The following is a 19,610-nucleotide window of genomic DNA, read 5'->3' as shown; positions in this document are numbered from 1 at the left end:
TTGAAAGATTTGGCAGCATGGCTGAGGGAAAGAACTCTGAAAAGGGAATCCAGGACATGACCCCCTTCCAAAGAGCCGCCCCAAAGACAAATCACGTAGGAATGCCTCTAACTGGAGAAAGGAAGATGCGTACAAACAGGCTTCCAAACACTGCTACATGAAACCAAAAGACCCACAGAAATGGGAGAATGTTCCTGAATAAGAAGTTTTAACATCGTGAAAATGTAAATACTACTCAGAAGCAATCTATAAATATACTTCTGATCCAGGGTCCAACATCATTCTTTCAAGAAATGGAAAAACTGATCCCAACTTCACATAGACAGGAAAGAGACACCGGATATGCAAAGTACTGTTTACAAAGAGCAAAGGAGGGTATTTCTGACTTCTCAACGTCAAAGCCTAATACACAGCCACGGTAATCAATAGAGCTGGTACTGGTACAACATAGATACGTAGACCAATGGTTTAGAACAGAGAACCCCAAAATAAAACTACTCACCTACAGACGACTGATTTTTTACAAAGGACCAAAATATAGTAAATGGGGATGAGATTGTCTCTTCAACAAATGGTGCTGGCAAAATTGGATCTCCATTTGCAGAAGAACGAAACAGAGCCCATACTTCACTCCATAAACAAAAATCTAACTCAATATGGATTGAAGTCCTAAATGTAAGCTCTAGAACTATAAAGATCGTCAAGGAGAAAATAGAGACAAACTTAAGTCCATGCTAAGAACACACTGCCAAACATGATGAAAACCACACACAGCCGAAGACAAAATGATGAGACTTTCTAAAAATAAGACACTTAGGTACATCAGACAGGCTGGTGTTTTCCCTCCATGTGGACTTAGTTGGCTGCTTGATGTAAGACAAGCCTTTAAGGCACCAGATGCCATTCTTTCTGATGGCCAGGCCCCATCTGGTTTCTTCGGCACATGTTGCTGTAGCACCCTATCCTCACTGCTCTCTCCATGAGGGTGAGCACCGAGCGAGCGGGGCTGTGTGTTAGATTGGGGCACTTAGTCAATTTAAATATGCAGTTGTATCTAAATTAATATTGACACATAACTTCTGTATTTATGTATATAATTTTTACTTGTTATTGTGAATTATATGGAATTTTACAAAGCATATCAGTTGTCCAGTAATCCAGGCACATTTGGTTTCATGTCATTAATGGTAATTCCCTCAGTATAACATCACTCATCCATCTTCTGCCCTATGTTTACTGTTTCCACTTCTCCCCCTTTACCAACCCTTCTGAACCTTATCCTTGGCTAAATGTTGCTCCTTTGATCTCAAATGCTTGATGATTCTAAGGTGTGTGTGCCTCCCAATCTCTACGCAACCAGTAAGCCTGTTCTTGCTTACATCCTTTGGTTTGTTCCACCTCCCCAGCCCCTCCCCACCCCTACTCCATCCAGGACCTCCTAGTGCGATCCCTCTTCAGAGCAGCTGGTAGTCACACGAGAGATCATCTCATTCTGCTGGTCTCCTGGTTGCCAGGACTCTCTCCCAGCAGGGAGAGGTGGATAGCAGAGCCTTAGCTGGCTGCTCATGAGCAGTGAAGTACCTGCTGCCAGGGTGGCCCTGTCCCTAGCCTTCTCCTTCACAGGCGGGATCCTGCAAGAATGGCCAGGAGAGGCACATTCCTACACAAGCAGAGTTTCATTAGAGAAGAAGCAGCCAGCTGGTGGCAGCCAGGAGGACCTAAGCAACACACTACCGCCAAGCGGGATCAGAGTTTTTTTATCCCTACACGGTGCAACAGGAAGGTTATACATATTCATTACATTTCTAGGGCAAGATGATGTTCTATTGTAATAGGTTGGACTATGCTAATAGGGTGTGCACATGCAGTTGTTCTTCAAGATAGATTTGGGTTGCATGGAATCCTGGTATCAGAGAGCCAGATTTATCGTGGTCTTTGGGGGGGGTGGCCCCTCCTCTCAACACAGTGGCACACGGCCAGGCCTGGGTTTTTGTGAAACAACTTTTAGAGCAGTGTGAGTATCCACTTTGTCCATTTGTTTGAGGATGTGTATTTTCACAGCTTTTAGCTCCCTGCATTTTTTGTTTCAACATTGTTGGTTTGCAAGTTTTGCCTATCTCCCACCCTTCTCTGAATGATTTCTAAGGTGATTTAATTCAGCAAGGTTTGGGGGTCTCTCCAATGACTTAGCAAGGAGTCTTGAGATGCTGTTCTGTGCCCCACCCCTTCACTGTCCCCTCACTAGAACAGAGACCATTGTCTCTGTGGACTACTTTCTCCAGTCCTCGGCAACTAGCAATTCTGGTATAATTAGCTCAAGGACTCTGGGTGCTACTGATCACCTCACACTCTAGAGAGGTTTGGAAAGCCCCAGGTAGGTGTTAATAGAGAGGATTCAAGAGTATTGCTCTTGGACATGGGGGTCAAAATTACTTACAACTTGAAATTTGGAATTCTGGACTTGAAAGGACCTTGTCTAAAAGACAAGTTAAGTTCTTATTAAGTTCAGCAACCCAGAATGTTTGGTGATGGTGTACATCCTAACTTGACGTTACTTTTACTGCAGCTGCTACTTTAAACAATTATGCAAAGTCTTATGGTTTAAAGTTATTCAATTTCACTTTTAAATGTTCCTACTTTTTACTTTAAAGCAAACAGGTGAAATGACTCCCTATTCTTTTCTTTCTTACCAATATTTTCTATTCTCCAGAAAATGTTATATTAGTTGTTGGCTTTTTAAAATCATTTTATTGGGCGGGGGGGCTCAAGAATCTTTTCATTTGATAAGCCATGAAACCAAAGGGCAACCAGTGACCCTTTCATTCCCTCCTCCATCCACACTCCGCCCAAATCAAATCAATAAATAACCCGGGAATCTCCCGATGACTCTTAGAGTCTGGGAAGAATCCATGTGGGTATTTTGAACACGTTGCTCCTTGCAAGATGTGTGTTAGTGTTCAGATCTCCGAGGTATGTCATGTCACACTTGGCTGTCTGTACATGAACTGAAGAACTGACGCATAGTGAGCAATCGTGCATAGCTGTGGAACACCATCTGCCTCTGTTTGTCTCAAAGTAGTGATTTATGGACTGAAGAACCAGCAGTGACGTTTGTACTTTGTGTGCTAATTTTGGTGACCTCACCACAGTGACTGAAATGTGAGCATGCACGAGGGAACGATGAGAGCAACATGGCCTCTTTCTTTCACAAGTCACCGAGATCATGCCTATTGGGCCTCAGGGCCTCTTTTGTCACCTAATAGTTTAAACCCATATTTCCTTGAGATGTTACTATTTAACATAATGTACACTATATAGCACACTATACACATTTAATCCCATTTAAAGCCGGATTATCTGCCCCTCAAGGAAAGCCATTTAAGGCAGGCTCCCCAGTCTCCCTCCCATATTCCGATGGCACTGGAGATTGATGTTACTGCCTTGGCGAACAGGAATTTGTGTATTATAACGATGCCCTGTTGGCCTCTCCGTAAAAAGCTGTGAAAACAAAGATGCGAATGACTGCTGAGTTCTCCGGTGACTGGACAAGGATCAGACCTGATCCGGAACCCTGCTTGCTCAGGTGTAATCCCCGGTCAGGAGCCATGCTGCTCTAAATGATGCATTTCAAACTGACCGAGTGCTCTCGTTCTCCTGCCGGTGCTGCGACATCAGAACTTCATGATCCTGAATACGTCAGAGTACATATCTGATTAGATACTTCCAAATAATTCACAGTACCAATATAAACTAATGTAAAGGGTTTTTTTTAATAACGCTTCAAGTTATACGATAGGTCTTTTGGCTAAAAATTATTGGTATTATGACGTTGGTATTTTGTGTCATCATGTAAAGGAGCTCCAATCAGAAGAGTTTATGGACTTGGATAGGGAAAGTCTCTTAAAGCATTTCTATGACTTTGGGAAATCAAACATTCCATTGAAAGCCTCATTTTCTTCTATTATAGATTCAAAAAGCAAGTGATGTCTGGATCTATAGAGGTCATTTCAATACCAACCATTTTATATCCCAGCATGTTAAATGCCAAGCAATCAACTAAGGAATCACAAACTTTGAAGAGGTATGACATATTAGAAAATTATATTCTTAAGCAATAAATTTGATATGAAAAAATATTGAAATCATCACCTTATAGAAAGTATTTTAAGCAGTATGCTGAAGCCAGCTCATGCTGAGTCTATAGCATACCTTCCAAATGTTTTTGGTGATATCAAATTTATAGGACGATATAGGCCATGATAGGAATACTTGCATCACAGAAGTAGGCAAAAGTTATACCTGAAGACTTCACTCCCACTCCAGGGGCCACTGGTTAAATACTGACCAGTACACTGCTGCTGATCTATGTTCACATGATTCAAATAGGAGTTAGCCAAGACAGAGGAAGGAAAGCTCACTAACTGCCGCGGAGAGTACATTTTGACTCACAGAGACCCTGTAGGACAGAGTGGAACTGCCCTTGCAGGTTTCTGGGACAGTTTGTGAGTCTGGGAGCAGAAAGCCTCATCTTTCTTCCACTGGACAGCTGGTGGTTTTGAACTTCTAGTTAGTATCCCAACAGGTAGCCCTCTATATCACTAGGGTCCCCTAAAGAAGGAAAAAGCCATGCAAAATCCTGGAATTAGAGATCATGATACTTGTATTTTAGCCCCCATTTTGCAGTTAGCTGGTCATTGTAAGCAAGGACATTTAGCTTTTCAAATATTTTCTCTTACTTTCCCCAACTTTCTAGTGTGTACAATAATAAAATCTCTCTCTTTTTTAGAGCTTGTATACTGATAGCTAGGGATCTCTGGCAATACAGTGGTTGCAAGTTGGGCTGCGATGTGCATGGTCAGCAGTTCAGAACCACCAGCAGCTCCTAGGGGGCAAAGATGGGGCTTTGTACTCCCATAACAAGTTACAGTCTCAGAAACCCACAGGGGGGCTCAATGAGTCAGCATGGACTCGCTGGTCGTGATTGAGTGAGATAATGGAATCGACATTACATGCTTGCTGAACTCCTGAGAATAAAATGTGATAGTATTGATAGAGTAACTTTGAAGTCTTAGCTCTATTCACATGCAAAGAATTATTACGGTTTGATTACAAATGTGGTAGATTGTTAGGCAATGTAGCAATTTGTTTTCTCAAAATGTCATAAGGACATGTCCAAAATGTTAAATGGTGTCACCCCCAGAAGCCTAGTAGCTTTGTTTTAAACTCATGAGTGGCAGATCAGAATCTAGAAATCTTTGGAAGGGCTTGTCTTTTGCAGGAATACCTAGTGCTTTGAGTCATAAGCTGTGAGCTGGCCAACACGCTGCTTTCCCTCGCTGCTCTCTGTGCTGATCAGGGAGCCTCATGGGTTATGTTCCAGTGAGGCAGCCGTTTCACTCTCCTTCTCTGAATTGTTCTTCCCTCGTTAACACAAACGCACTGCCTCCGAAGGTTCCTATCTAATCGTTCAAGTTGTTGTCAATTGGATCCCATACTGTCAGCCAAGTTGACTCTGGCCCAGAATGAGTCTATGCACAACAGTGACACTGCCCCGTCCTGAGCCGCGCTCACAATTGTTCCTGTGCCGGAGCCATGGTTGCAGCCAATGAGCTGATGCCTCTGTTGATCCCTCTTGTTGAGGGTCTTCCCCTTCTATGGCTGCCCCTGCACTTTACCAAACGTGATGTCCTTCTCCAGGGACTGGTCTCTCCTGACCAGATGGCCAAAGTATGTAAGTCAAAGTCTTGCTACCCCATTGCCTATAAGGAGCCCTCTGACCCTACATCTTCCAGGACAGATTTAGCTGTTTGTCCTTGTAGCACCCCATGATACTTTCACAATTCAGATATGCTAATTCTTCTTCAGTCTTCCTTATTCAATGTCCATTTAGTTGCAAGACTAAGGTGTGCCAGAGCCAAGCCATGATATTTCCAAGGGCCTGCTCTGCATGTGCATGTTGGAAATTATCCCATATAAATAGCTCTTAAAAGAGTATAATGTTGGAGGCAGATACATTTTACTAGTTACACGAAACAATTGTTTGACTTTAAGAAGATCACAGGGGATACTTTTAGTTGAAGGTTTAAAGATTATATCGGGGTAATAGTTGCAGAGGTTTTTTAAAAAATATTTATGGCTATAGGAAGTTTCCATTAAAATGAAAAATTCACTTCTACATTTACCCCATTTTGATCAGGATTATTCTATGGAATCTTTGACCAAAAGATTCAGTAATGGTAGCCAGGTCCCATTCCATTTCGGTATGTATCCTGGGAAAGGAAGCAATGTTTCACAGAGGCAAGTAGCCCCCTATTCCGTATGCTCCACCCCGTCCTGATTCCCCCCTTCCTCCAGGTGAATGGAAACCAATCATTGTGCCTGACATGGCAACTTAGAAGCGTGTAAGGCTCCAGGCACTGTGAAATCAACTAAGAGGTAGGATAGCAGCACTGAACATGTTTGTAGGTAATTTAACTGGAATGTCTCAGGACTGTTCCTACTTGGAAATTGGTTCGGGTCTTCTTTATTACAGATCTACTTATTGTCCCTTCTAATAGCCTGAAGGATGAGCCAGGCTCCCGGAAAGCTGTACTTTGTTACATACAAGGCTGCCATCCTCTTAACCAGTTCTCTGAAACTAACGTGGTTGGCTCTTTCACACAAGGAGAGAAAGCCTTTGCAGGAGCCCCAATGGTACAGAGGATTACCAATTGTGCTGTTAACCACAAGGTCAACAGTTTGAAACCAGCAGCTGCTTTGTGGGAGAGAAAGATGATGCTTTCTACTCCCATAAAGAGTTACAGTCTCCGAAACCCACAGAGGCAGTCCTATAGGGCAGTGGTTCCCAACCTTCCTAATGCCCCGACCCTTTAATACAGTTCCTCGTGTGGTGGTGACATCCCCCCCAACCATAATATTATTTTCGTTGCTACTTCATAACTGTCATTTTGCTACTGTTATGAATTGGGCGACTCCTGTGAAAGGGTCGTTCGACCCCTGTATTAGTCTAGGTACTTTAGAGAAACAAATCCACAGCAACTCAATGTGTAAGAGAGTTTTATGTAAAGAAAGTGTGCATCACGAAAACATCCCAACCCAATGCTGCCCAAGCCCACAAGTCCAACATTAACCCATTAACCCAACACCAGGTCCACAAGTCCTCCACCTCAGAAAACAGAGGCAATGATGCCGACTGCAGGAGGAAAACTGAGTCAGTGAATGTGTAAGCATCTCAGCACTAGCAGGGGTCTGCACACGGCTGCCCCAGCACCCAGGCTGCATCAGGATAGGTCCATGTGGCTTCTCCTTGGGGATGTCTTGTAGGAAGTCAATCTTTCAAGCTGAAGCAGGGAACTGCTAAGGCAGCTGCACCCTGGTGCGACCATCACAAAGCAAGAGACCAGAGAACTAGAAAGGCGAGGCTCACCACCCATTTATCTCTCTGATCTTCAGTCAATCCCACTTGTGTTTATTAGCCAGGCTGGCACAATAAACTATCTCAACCCCCAAGGGGATCGCGACCCACAGGTTGAGAACCGCTGCTGTAGGGTCTCTATGAGTCAGAACTGACTCAACAGCCGTGAAGCTTGTGCTTTATCCCTCTGCGTCGAATTCCCTAGCCTGCTCCCCACAGCCCGTTGATTATCAGATGGTCCTTATTGTCACATTCGAACAGTTCTAATTTTATTCCCTTTATTCTGTGATTTCACGTTTGATCACGGAAATGGGGCGACATTGTGCATTGATTGCTCTTTGTATCCTCGGGGCATGGCCCAGTATCTCACTTATAATTGAATTAGAAAAAAATTTCTCTATGATTTGAATAAGGACTGGAATCAGAATGACTATTAACCTTATTATATGCGAGGATAAGGAGAGCATGCATTGGTATTAGGTTCCAGTTGATTCACACGTGGGTGTAGCCTAAACAAAACGGGTTTGAACACGGTCCTGTGATTAGTGGGTGGAGGAAGACAAGCTCTCTTGGGAATACACTTAGTTTAGTCTAGGTACTCAAAACCAGACCAACTGCCATTGAGTTTATTCCTTCTCACACAGCGACCTTATAGAGGTTTCCCAAGGCTTTGGAAATCTTTACCAGAGCAGGAAATTTCATCTTTTTCCTATAAAGGAGCTGGTAGATTTAAACCACTGACCTTCGGCCAGCAGTCCAATCACTTACCTCATAACAGTGCCTTAAAAAAAGAAAAAGATCCAATCAACCGTGGCTCCTAAGTGGATCTGTTGGGCCAATTAAATTCAAGGTGGAGAGAGGTAAACTTAGAAGGTTCTGGCAACTGTTATTTGGGACTCCAGGGGGAGAATCGTGACCATTTTCTCAGAGGCCGTTAGATGATCACAGGGGCTTTTCATGGGGAGTTTGAGAACACTGAAAACTGCTTTGGTGAGAAGAAGACCAGGATCGTCCCCCAGCAGGACAATGCTCCTTTATTGAGGGGAGCAGGGCTGACCTAAGAGAAGTTTCTTTGGAAACCTTTCCCAAATGATCCTGTTAGATCTGATCTTGCCCCTTCAGACTCATTTTTGTTCCCCAAACTCCAAGACCACTGAAAAGGTACATGGTTCAAGTTCCTAGAGCCTGCCCAAACGACGACTCTGATGTGCACATTGAAGAGTGTAGATGCACCATCAAGCTCAGAAGCAACAAAGCCCACATGGAAGAAGCACACCAGCCTATGCAACCACGAGGTGTCAAAGGGATCAGGTGTAAGGCATCATCAGAACAAAAAATCTTACCATAGTGAATGATGGGGGCAGTGTGGAGTGGAGATCCAAAGCCCATTAGTAGGCCACTGGAGATCCCCTTGCAGAGGGGTCTCGGGGAGGAGATGAGCCAGTCAGGGTGCGATGTAACAATGATGAGAAATACAACCTTCCTCTAGTTCCTAAAGGTTTCCTCCCCGCTCCCACTACCATGACTCGAATTCTGTCTTGCAAGACTGGCTAGACCAGAGGAGGTACACTGGTACAGATAGGAACTGAAAATACAGGGAATCCAGGATGGATGAGCCCTATAGGACCAGTGGTGTGAGTGGCAAAACAGGGAGGGTAAAGGGAGAATGGGTAGGAAAGAGGGAACTGATTACATGGAACTGTGTGTGACCTCCTCCCTGGGGGACAGACAACCGAAAAGTGGATGAAGGGAGAAGTCGGACAGGGCAAGATATGACAAAATACCCATTTATAAACAATCAAGGGCTCATGTGGGAGGGGGGAGCGGGGAGGGAGGGGAAAAATGAGGACCTAATGTCGGGGGTTTAAATGGAGAGAAAATGTTTTGAGAAATGATGTACAAATATGCTTTACACAATTGATGTGTGTATGGATTGGGATAACAGTTGTATGAGCCCCTAATAAAATGTTTAAAAAAAAAAAAAAAAAAGAAGAGTGTAGAATGTGCAGGGGCAGGGCAGCGGATGGAAACATTCCCTTCAGTAGTGCATAGCCACATGCCCAGACACCATCGCTTAGTATTGTGATATTTTTGTTTAATTAATTTTCTATGATTTTATAGCAATACTTCTTTTACATATTCTTGTAGATTAAAATTTACTAACTTACTTATAAAATATGTATATGTATCTTGTTTTAGCATTTGCATACTCTTGTCTACTGACTAACTTTTTAGTATAAACATAATCGGTTTTACTTATGGAGATGATGCTTTGCATTGTGTTAGAAAACCATCAGACAAAGTTTCCATCTTAAATTATTGAAATATGCTTATGAATAAAAAAATTAAATGATCGAAATGTTAACAGATTTTATTGTTTATCTTTAGCCACCTAGTCAAACAAGTGTTGGATTTTTGTTTTTTGATGCTCTATGCCAAATCTAAGGCCATGTATTATTTACAGGTAAGACCTTTGTACATATAATTTAAACTCATGACATACTTTTCTTAATTTTCCTTGTATTTCTTTTAATATTTATTGTACCCTTATTGTATCCCTCTGCCTTAGAGAATATAAAAATAGTCATTGTACTATGTATAGATATATTTATAGTTATTAATCTAGAAAAGAACATTTTAATTTGTACTTCTGATGTTTCTTTGCCCACAAGTTCAGTTTAGCAGATATATTCTGATCACTGACCTTGGACCAGCTATCGTGCTAAATTCTGAAGAAGCAAAGGAGAAAAATCTAAATAAGTAACCTTTCTTTGTAAGTTAAGATTCTTGTAATACAGAACCACAAAGACAGTAGCAAACGTTATGAAAAGAGTAACAGGTTGGTGAAGGATATTGTCCCTGGAGAAGGACCTCATGCCTGGTAAGAGGGAGGTCTTCAAGGAGATGTTTTGACACCGCGGCTGCAATGGTGGGAACATGAGCAATTGTGAGGACGGCACAGAACCAGCCAGTGCTATGTTCTGTTGTACATGAGGGTCACTATGGGTCAGAACCAAGTTGATAGCATTTAACAGCAACAACAATAGGTTGGTATTACTTCTATGAAGAAAATAAATTAGATGCTGTGATAGGCTGGGTACATGCCCCCAGGAAGATGTCAATGACCCCATGCATGTAACTTATAATTTTACCTGATATAACCAAAGGAACTTAATTGAAGTGTTTTAAATTAATGCTCTAGAAGCATTTTCTGCATGTTCAGCGCGGGTTCACCATGGCACCCTCAGGCATATGTTCATCGCTCTCTCTTCCCTCAAAGGCCCCGCACTAGCCCTGCGCACACGGCTGGTTTGCAGTAGAAAGTGTATCACTAGATGCGTCCATCCCAAATAAGAAGAGTGAGCAAAGGGAAGGGACCAAGGAGAAAGCCACAGTGCACGGAGCCTCACCCTGCTGATGCTCTAGCGTTTCCAGCCTTGGGAAGGTGTCTGGTAAAATTCTGATACCTAGTATCCGTCCCACATACTTTGGACACGTTGTCAGGAGAGACCAGTCCCTAGAAAAGGACATCATGTTTGGTTAAGTAGAGGGGCAGCGGAAAAAAAGAGGAAGGCTCGCAAGGACATGGGTTGACACAGTGGTGGTCATCGTGTGCTCAAGCAGAGGAACAATGGTGAGGGTGGTGCGGGACTGCGCGGGCTTTCATTGTGTTGTGTAGAGGGTCACTATGGGTCGGAACTGACTCGATGGCACCCAGCAACAACAAGAGGAACTCAGAGACCCTGAAGACAAAGGTAGCAGGAAGCACATACACAAGAGGTAGAGAGACAAGGGATGAATTCGGAGAAAACCAGTGCTAGCGAGGCCATTGAAGGAGTTTAAGCCTGCATGCAAATATTGTTATTTACTAAAGAACAGAATATCCAAAACATCCATCCACCACAAGGCAATTTTAAAACACTCTGATTTATTGAATTAAAATAATAACTAAATATGGAAAAATTAATGACATTAAGAATATTATACCTCCATCAATGTCTACTAGACAGAGCTGCAACTGTAGAAGACAAATTCTAGCTTGAAATGCTTTTAAGAGCCAGAAATGATCTAACCATGAAGCTCAAGATGTTAGCTATAACGACAAATAAATGAGAAAAGAAATAAACAGGAACAAATACACTAGAAGGCAAAAAGAAAACATCATACAGGAGCAAATGAAGTTGCAAAAATTTGTTCTTTGAAAACACTCGTAAACAGGCAATGGCTCAGCGAGGCTGATCATGGAAGAAAGGACCAGGTCAAGAGCACAGAAATTAAAATGAGGGAACTTGTCTAACAATAGAGAGAGAGGGACAAATCCATAACATGCTAAAACAAAAAGGAAAATCTAGCTAAAATGCAAAAGTTCATGCATATAGCTAATTAACAATTAGAGGACTAAAAGATTAAATAAAATAAGCCCAAACCCCAGAAATGACCAAGTATCTACCACCAGATGATTTTCAGGTCAGTACTGTCAAAGTTGCCCTAGAGAGGTCGTTCCTATGCTATTTAAATTTCTCTGCAACCTAGAAAAAATATCTAAATATTACCAATTCATTCTTCTGGGAAAATATGTCCCTGGTAACAAATTTTACAAGAATAAGACGAGAGACCGACCCATTGTACTAACATGAAATCCAGACCAAGCTCACTGCCGCTGAGGTGAGTCCGGCTCATATGGACCCTGCAGGACAGGGGAGACCTGCCCCAGTGGGCTTCTAGGACTTCACCTCATACTGTAGGAAGCCTCATCTTCCTCCTGCCAAGGGGCTGGTGGTTTCAAACTATGGATCCTGCAGCCCAATAAAACTGGCAAATTGATAAAGCAATATTGAAAAGAGTAAGACTTATTACAATGGAAAACAATCATGTTTGAACACAACAGGATCAATTCATATAATAGTACATCAGAGGTTGACAAACTTTTTGTTAAAGGCCAGATGTAAGTTTTCATGTTTTATACACCCCATAGTCTTTGTCACAATTATTCAATTCTGCTTTGGTGTAGTACTAAAGAAAGCATAGATAATAAGTAAATGGCTGTGAAATAATAAAATGTATTTACTAAATGAGGCCTGCAGATTTGGTCCTGCAAGCAGTTGCAAATGTCTTCTTTTTCAAATTACACATGGATCCTGAAATTTATCATGCTTCTCAGTATCTGTTGCTATAGTCATTTGCCTTTAATTTATTAAATGTTGCTTGAAAAATGTGCTTGACACAATGGATGTATGGATTGTTGTAAGAGCCCCCAATAAAATGATTAAATAATTTTTAAAAATTATTAAATGTTGCCAGGGTTGGCAAACAACTGCCCATATTTAACTGAAAATTTATTCTCATTTAAATGGGAATCAAAGCTAGTCTTCATAATCTTTTAGAAGGTCTCAGTCAGTGCAATTAAACAGGAGCAGAAAAATGTGGTAGAGAGAAATACATGTAATTATCATTGTCAGAGAAAATTTTACCTATTAAAAAATAATAATAAGATCATTAATGTAAAGGCCATTAAAGCTAATACGTGATTTCATGAATGTGTCCAAATTAACACAAATGCATAAATATCAGTATGTGTACTTTTGCTTTATATCATCCATAACCAATTTTTTAAAAGAAAAGTTTATAAAATACTTATGAATAAATTTAACAAGACATGTGCAAATGTTTAAAATGAAAACAATCACCTCTCTACCATTTTTCTCTGCTGCTGTGAAATTAATTATTTAACATGGCCCTTGTAGCCATAGTTCTCCATTTTAGTATGTATTATAACTTCTGGCCTCTACACTCATGGTTGAATGCCATTTTGGAGTGAGTTGTCTGCTATGCTAGTGAGGCAAGGTTGTTGTGTTTGTTGCTGTTTGTGCCATGGAGTTGGCTGTGGCCCATAGGGCCCCTCTGCACAATGGAACAGAATACTGCCCGGCCCTGAGCCAGCCTTCCAATTGTTCCTGTGCCTGAGCCCCTTGTTGCAGCCACCAAGTCAGTTCATCTCATGCGGGCCTTTCCCTCCTGGGCTGCCCCTCCGTTTTACCAAGCAGGATGTCCGTCGCGAAGGACTGCTCACTGCTGACAGCCAGTCCAAAGTATGTGAGAGGAAGATGCCATCCTTGCCTCTACGGGGCAGCCTGACAACACTTCTTCCAAGACAGATCAGTTGGTCCTTTTCGCAGACCATGCTACTTTCAATGTTCTTCTCCAGCACGACAATTCTAGCACATAGATGCTTCATCTGTCTTCCTTATTAAACGTTTGTCCAATGTACACGTGGATATGAGGCAATGGAGAATACCATCGTTTGGATCAGGCACATGTTAGTCGTCAAAGTAACATCCTTGCTTTTCAAATACTCCAAAAAGATCTTGTGCGGCAGGTTTATCTATTGCAGTGCATCTTTTGACCTCTTGACGGCTGCTCCTCAGAGTATTACTTGTGGCTCCGAGCAAGACAAAATCTTTGACAACTTCGACCTTTCATCCATTTATCATGATGTTACCTATTGGTCCAGTTTGAGGACTCTGGTCTTCTTTACATTGAGTTGTAATCCATACACAAGGTGATAATCCTTGATTTTCATCAGCAAGTGCTTCAAGTCCTCCTCACATTCAGCAAGCAAGGTTGTGTTATCTGCATATTGCAGGTTAATGAGCTTTCCTCAAAATTTATGCGACGTTCTTCATATAAGCCAGGTTCTCTGATTATTTGCTCAGCATCTATATTAAACAAGTATGCTAAGGGGACACAACTCTGATGCACACCTCTCTTGATGTTAAACCAGGTAGTATTGCCTTGTTCTGTTCACATAAGTGCCTCCTGATTCATATACAAGTTCCGTCGGAGCACAATGAAGTGTTCTGGAATTCTCATTCTCAAGGTTATCCATGGTTTATTATACACAATCAAATGCCTTTGCAGAGTCAATAAGATACACATAACATCTTTCTGGAATTCTCTGCTTCCAGTCAAGCTTCATCGGATATTTGCAGTGATATCCCTTGTTCACATCCTCTTCCAAATCCAGCCTGAACTGCTGGCAGTTCCCTGTCAATGTATGGTTGCAACCATTGTTGGAAAATCTTCAGCAAAAATTTGTACTTGCATTATCAGTTATAATGTTCTATAGCTTGAGCATCCTTTTGGGTCACCTTTCTTTGGAATGAGCACAAATATGAATCTTTTCCAGTCAGTTGGCCAATTAGCTGTCTTCCAAATTTCCTGGCAGAGATAAGTGAATAGTGCCAGTGCTTACTCAGCTTTCTGAAGCATTTCAACAGGCATTTCATCAATTCCTGGAGCTCTGTTTCAGGGTAATGCATTCACTGCCATTTCAGCTTCTTCCTGCGTCTCCGCTGGTTCTTGCTCATATGCTACCTTCCGAAATGGTGGACTGTCGACCTATTCTTGTTTTACAGCAACTCTGTGTATTCTTTCCACCTTCTCTGAATTATACATTGAGGCAGGATTAAGGTGTGATACATCTTGAGGGTGTGACTCTCAAATGACCACCCTTATTTTCATTGGGCTTGTGATCTGAACACTAGCCATCAAAATTTAAGGTCTGCATTAAAATAAGAATGAGTTTCCAGCTTTGAACAGTTCCTGTAATAAGAAAATCAACAGTTCCCTGCTTAACTGAGAAAATCAGGAGGCTGTGATCATGGGATAGATCCTCCTAAAATTTGGAGAGGTGTTCAGCATGTTCTCTTGCTAACCTTTTGTGATAGTTAAGGTTGATTGTGCCAACCTGGCCGATAAACACATGTGGGATTCATTGAAGGGCGGAGAGATAAATGGCTCAGGGAGCCTCATCTTTCTTGTCTCTTGTTTTCTGATGGTCAGACCAGTGTGCAGCTGCCTTAGCCAGTTCTCTGCCTCAGTGGGCAAGGCTCATTTCCTGTGAGACGTCCCTGAGGAGAAGTCACATGGATCTACCCTGATGCAGCCCTGGGTTATAGAGAAGCCACGTGGAGACCCCTGCCAGCACTGAGATGCCTCTACAGCCACTGGATCCACAAGACTTTCTACTCACTGGCCTGTGATCTTCCTGCATTTGGCATCATTGCATGTGTTTCATGAGTCTGAAGAGGAATTTATAAACTGGCATCGGACATATGGGCTAATATCAGATTTATGGACTTGATCTGGACTAGGCTGGGATGCTTTCTCAATATTCAATTGCTCTTGTATATAAAGCTCTTTCTTATACACATATGAATTTGTTTCTCTAGTCTACCTGGAATAACACAGTACCTAACAAACAACAACCACATGAGCCATTTTCCTTATAGCATGTGAGTTCTATGAGATGTCATAGCAAACTGCAGAACCCTGGGACATGAGGGAGACTACTGAGGGGGGTAGTGGTGGTTGATTTCAAGGATCATGGAGTGGTGTAGCATTTTGGAAAGGTCAGATGTTTGGGACATCTCTAATCTCCACTTCATTGGGGCTACTGGTCTTGTCCTCATCAAAAATCATTTTTAAAGAGTGCTGTCAAGTGAAAGTAAACATGATTGGGATCCCAAACCTTGGTTGGGATGTTGTGTCTTTAAGGCCTTAAGAAACATCTCAACCGCCAGGAGAGTAACTCAAGGACGCGGATGTATCTGATGGAGACCCTCCTATGCCGAAGTAGAAAGCACCTCAAAGAGCTGCTTTCCTGAGAACATGAAAGATGCTCCTGGTGGCCACTCAGGCGGAACTTGGGTGTAAGAGAGAGTGGGCTTCAATCCCTGCCTGAACGCTCCTCTGGGAGGAGCCTCCCAGCTGGTCAGACTGCTGCCCAGTTGCCCATACCCTGCGCCTGATTTGTCAGACTCCCTGCCTGTTTTCCGGCATCCTGAAAACAGAAGAAGGGAAGCCCTCTGGGGGAAACTCTGCCATCAGTAAAACAAAGGTCAGAGGATAAAGTCATGAACATTATTTGCTGATCACCCAGGAAGCGTCCTCTGCCACTAAGCCTAGTGCTTGTCCCTCTACTCTTGGCCCAGGGTCTAGTGCTCACACAGTAGGTATTTCATTAAGCATTTCACTACTTTAATGGGGAAAAATGAAATAATACATGAATAAATGGGAAGAGATATGGTCTTGAATGGGGAGATTCTGAGTTATGAAACTATCAGTTTCCCTCAGATGTTGCTATTAATTAATAAAATTCTATGCAAAATAGCCTTTGGGTTTTATTGTTGTTTTGTTTTTTGTCTGTGCTGGGGGAGGGCACTATCAATTGATAAATTGCTGAGAAGTTCATCTTAAACAAATAAATGAGTGAGAACAGCAAAGGAGATTTTAAAATAGAATAAGGAGTAGAGAATGTGGAATTGTTTCACTGAATAGGAAAGCACTGTCTGTACTATTACAAATAATTAATAATGCAACAGAATAAAGCTACCCCCAGAAGTGTCAACACGGCAATTTTCTCCAAAAGGATCAATGCATTTATCACAGTCTCTATTAAGATTCCAGCAGGCCTTTCTGTTGCAATTGATCAGCTAATCCTAACATTTGTTTGGAAATGTAAAAGACCTATAGAATAGCTAATGCAATTTTGAAAGACAAATTAAAAGAACAAAATCGGATGACTTACAGTACTCAATTTCAAAACCCACTTTAAAGCCATGCTGTCAGACAAATCGGAGTCAGAACAAGGACAGATGTACAGATCAATGAAACAGACTTGAGAGTTCAGAAGCAAACCTTTCTATTTACGGTCAATCGATTTTCCACAATGGGCGATGGCCAGACAATAGAGAGCATGCAGGAGGTGGGGGACGATCTTTTAAAAGTAGTGAAATAGAATGAGGATTTTGGCCCTTACATCACAATATGAGCAGAAATTGTCTAGAAATCGATAGATCTCAGAATATAGACTATAAGAAGCAAGCCTATAGATATTTAGGAGGGAAATGTGACCTTGCCGAAAGACTGTGAGCACTAAAGTTAGGGTGTAAGGGACAACACAGTTTGGAAATGCCTGGTTCCCGTCAACTCTTTCTGAAGAAACGTAGCCTTGTCTTTGCCCTGTTTAAGAGGCCACAGACGGACTTATAAAACCAATCAATAAAGATGATCTCCAGACTACCAGGCAAGAAATGTAAGGATGACACACACCAACAGGGTCAGCGTGAGTTTTGAATTAAGGTACCTGAAGACAATGACTCATGCAAATATGGCGATTATAGTTATCAGTTGGGATATAAGTGCTGGAAAACCTAGCAAGGCAGAAATAACATTGCAGAAGAGCATTGAGGCGGGGTGGGGTGGAGTGAGGGGGAAGATGAGGTGGTAATGTACGTATGATTTATTTTAGCTGCCAAGGAGTCAACCGGCATTGTTTAAAATAGATAAATTATACTGATGATTTAAGGGCATAAAATAAATAAATAAAATAATATTTAGGAACCTAAAATAAACCACACCCCCCCAAAAAAAAAATCAACTGAAGTTGAGTAGTCAGAACAGGTTCAGCAGCACCTAGCAACTATAACGGAAATAGATGAGGAACTCTTGCTAATTTGAAGCACCATAATTCAACTTTGGCCTGATCATGCACCGAAAGACTTCCATAGCCCTCCATCTACATTGTAGATACTCAATTTATATAGCGTATGCGTCATATACATTTGAAGCCGGCATCCATCCTAATGCAGGATAATGTGGGTTGATCTGAAGCAGTGTTGTAATTAGCTAGCTATGACGAGAGGCCCCAGTTCCCTCTGTCATCTCCTTGCCAAGAGGTACCTTACCCATCACGTGATCTGGAAATAGAACATGACACCTCTTGTGTCAAGCATAGCTAGTTAGTGTGAAGCTAAAAACAAGTTATTTGTGAGGCTGAAAATCGATCTAGATGAACATTCTTCAAAGACGATTTAAGTGGATTGTTACATATTGGTATTTAGGGGGTGGGGGAGACTGATCATGTTTGGATTGGATAACATCAGAGCCAGAAAATGAAAATGGACCAACCATCAAGATCTTCAGTGAATTGAACTAAAAATAAAAGTATTAGCTTGTGAAACAAAATTCTCTAACTACATTCTAGCCACAGTATTGTTACAGCTCAGGCCAGCATAACTCATCCGATAACCAGTACCTTTCTCTTTCTTTTTTCCAGCTAGAGGATGACATCATAACAAAATATATGTACTTTACCAAAATAACAGAATTTGTCCAGAACATCACTACAAATAATTGGTTTTATATTGAGTTTTCAATTCTTGGATTCATAGGTAAGCAATGAACCTGTTTTGTTAGATCAAGCCCAATAGCACGGTGGTGACGTGGAATTGATTTATATGGATCTTCTATGCATATTCTCTGTGGGTGGTCGCAAGTAAATACGCTGTAGAGAACTCTAAACAGGGGCTTGGTTCGAGCTCCCAATCTGCGGGGTACAAGAGTGAGCCATATCCAAATCAGGAAGAGAGAAGCCACGGCCATCTCGGGGCAGCGGCAGCCAAGGTCACAGCACTGTGGCTTTTATGTTCAGGTGGCAGCAGGGGCTGGAGGCATTTGAAAGCTTCTGGGTCAGGGGGCCTACAGGTCTTGCTCACGTGTCCGTGAAGAGCTCAGCTGTGGCTGCCATCGAGATGCTTAACATCTGACCCCCCTTTACTGCTTGAGCTTTCTCACACGCTGGCAGCTTAGGGTTCTACAAGCAAGTGTTCCAAGAGACTTGGCAGAAGCGTCCATGATCTAACCTCTGGGTGAGAATGCTGTTTCTGCCACAGTCTGTTGGTCAAGTTGAAGGAAACTGGGAGTCCTGGTGACGTAGTTGGTTATATATTGGGCCCCTAAACACAAGGTCAACAGTTTGAAACCACCTTGGAGAGAAAGATGAGACTTTCTAGTTCCATAATAAGCGTTGGGAACCACAGGGGCCCTTCTACCCAGGCCTATACGGTCACTATGAGTCAGAATGGGCTGCTGGCAGTGAGTTCAGTGTTTCGGAGAGAATGGGATTCCAACCCTCAACCCAATCTATCACACTTCTTTACCTTATCTTCAATCCACATTTAATGTGACCTGAGGTAGTTAGTTATTGTGCCAACCTGGCCGATAAACACATGTGGGGTTAATTGAAGGGCGGAGGGATAAATGGCTCAGTGAGCCTCACCTTTCTAGTTCTCGGGTCTCCTGCTTTGTGCAGCTGCGTTAGCCAGTTCCCTGCTTCAGCTAGCAAGGCTCACTT

General features: G+C 42.2%; 1 protein-coding gene across 1 annotated transcript in view; it reads left to right on the top strand.

Annotated features, from left to right (window-relative positions):
- MGAT4D (MGAT4 family member D) overlaps positions 1-19,610 on the top strand; it is a 105,748-nt gene that overhangs the window by 43,218 nt on the left and 42,920 nt on the right. The window contains exons 5-7 of the mRNA XM_013007114.1: positions 3,968-4,081; positions 9,803-9,878; positions 18,534-18,648. Of these exons, the coding sequence (XP_012862568.1) occupies positions 3,968-4,081; positions 9,803-9,878; positions 18,534-18,648 (305 nt within the window). The remainder of the gene's footprint in view (positions 1-3,967; positions 4,082-9,802; positions 9,879-18,533; positions 18,649-19,610) is intronic.

Source organism: Echinops telfairi, unplaced genomic scaffold (assembly GCF_000313985.2).
Source record: "Echinops telfairi isolate 266 unplaced genomic scaffold, ASM31398v2 ScPeMD7_2186;HRSCAF=2738, whole genome shotgun sequence".
Taxonomy (NCBI): domain Eukaryota; kingdom Metazoa; phylum Chordata; class Mammalia; order Afrosoricida; family Tenrecidae; genus Echinops; species Echinops telfairi.
This window is presented reverse-complemented; position numbering and strand designations above follow the sequence as displayed.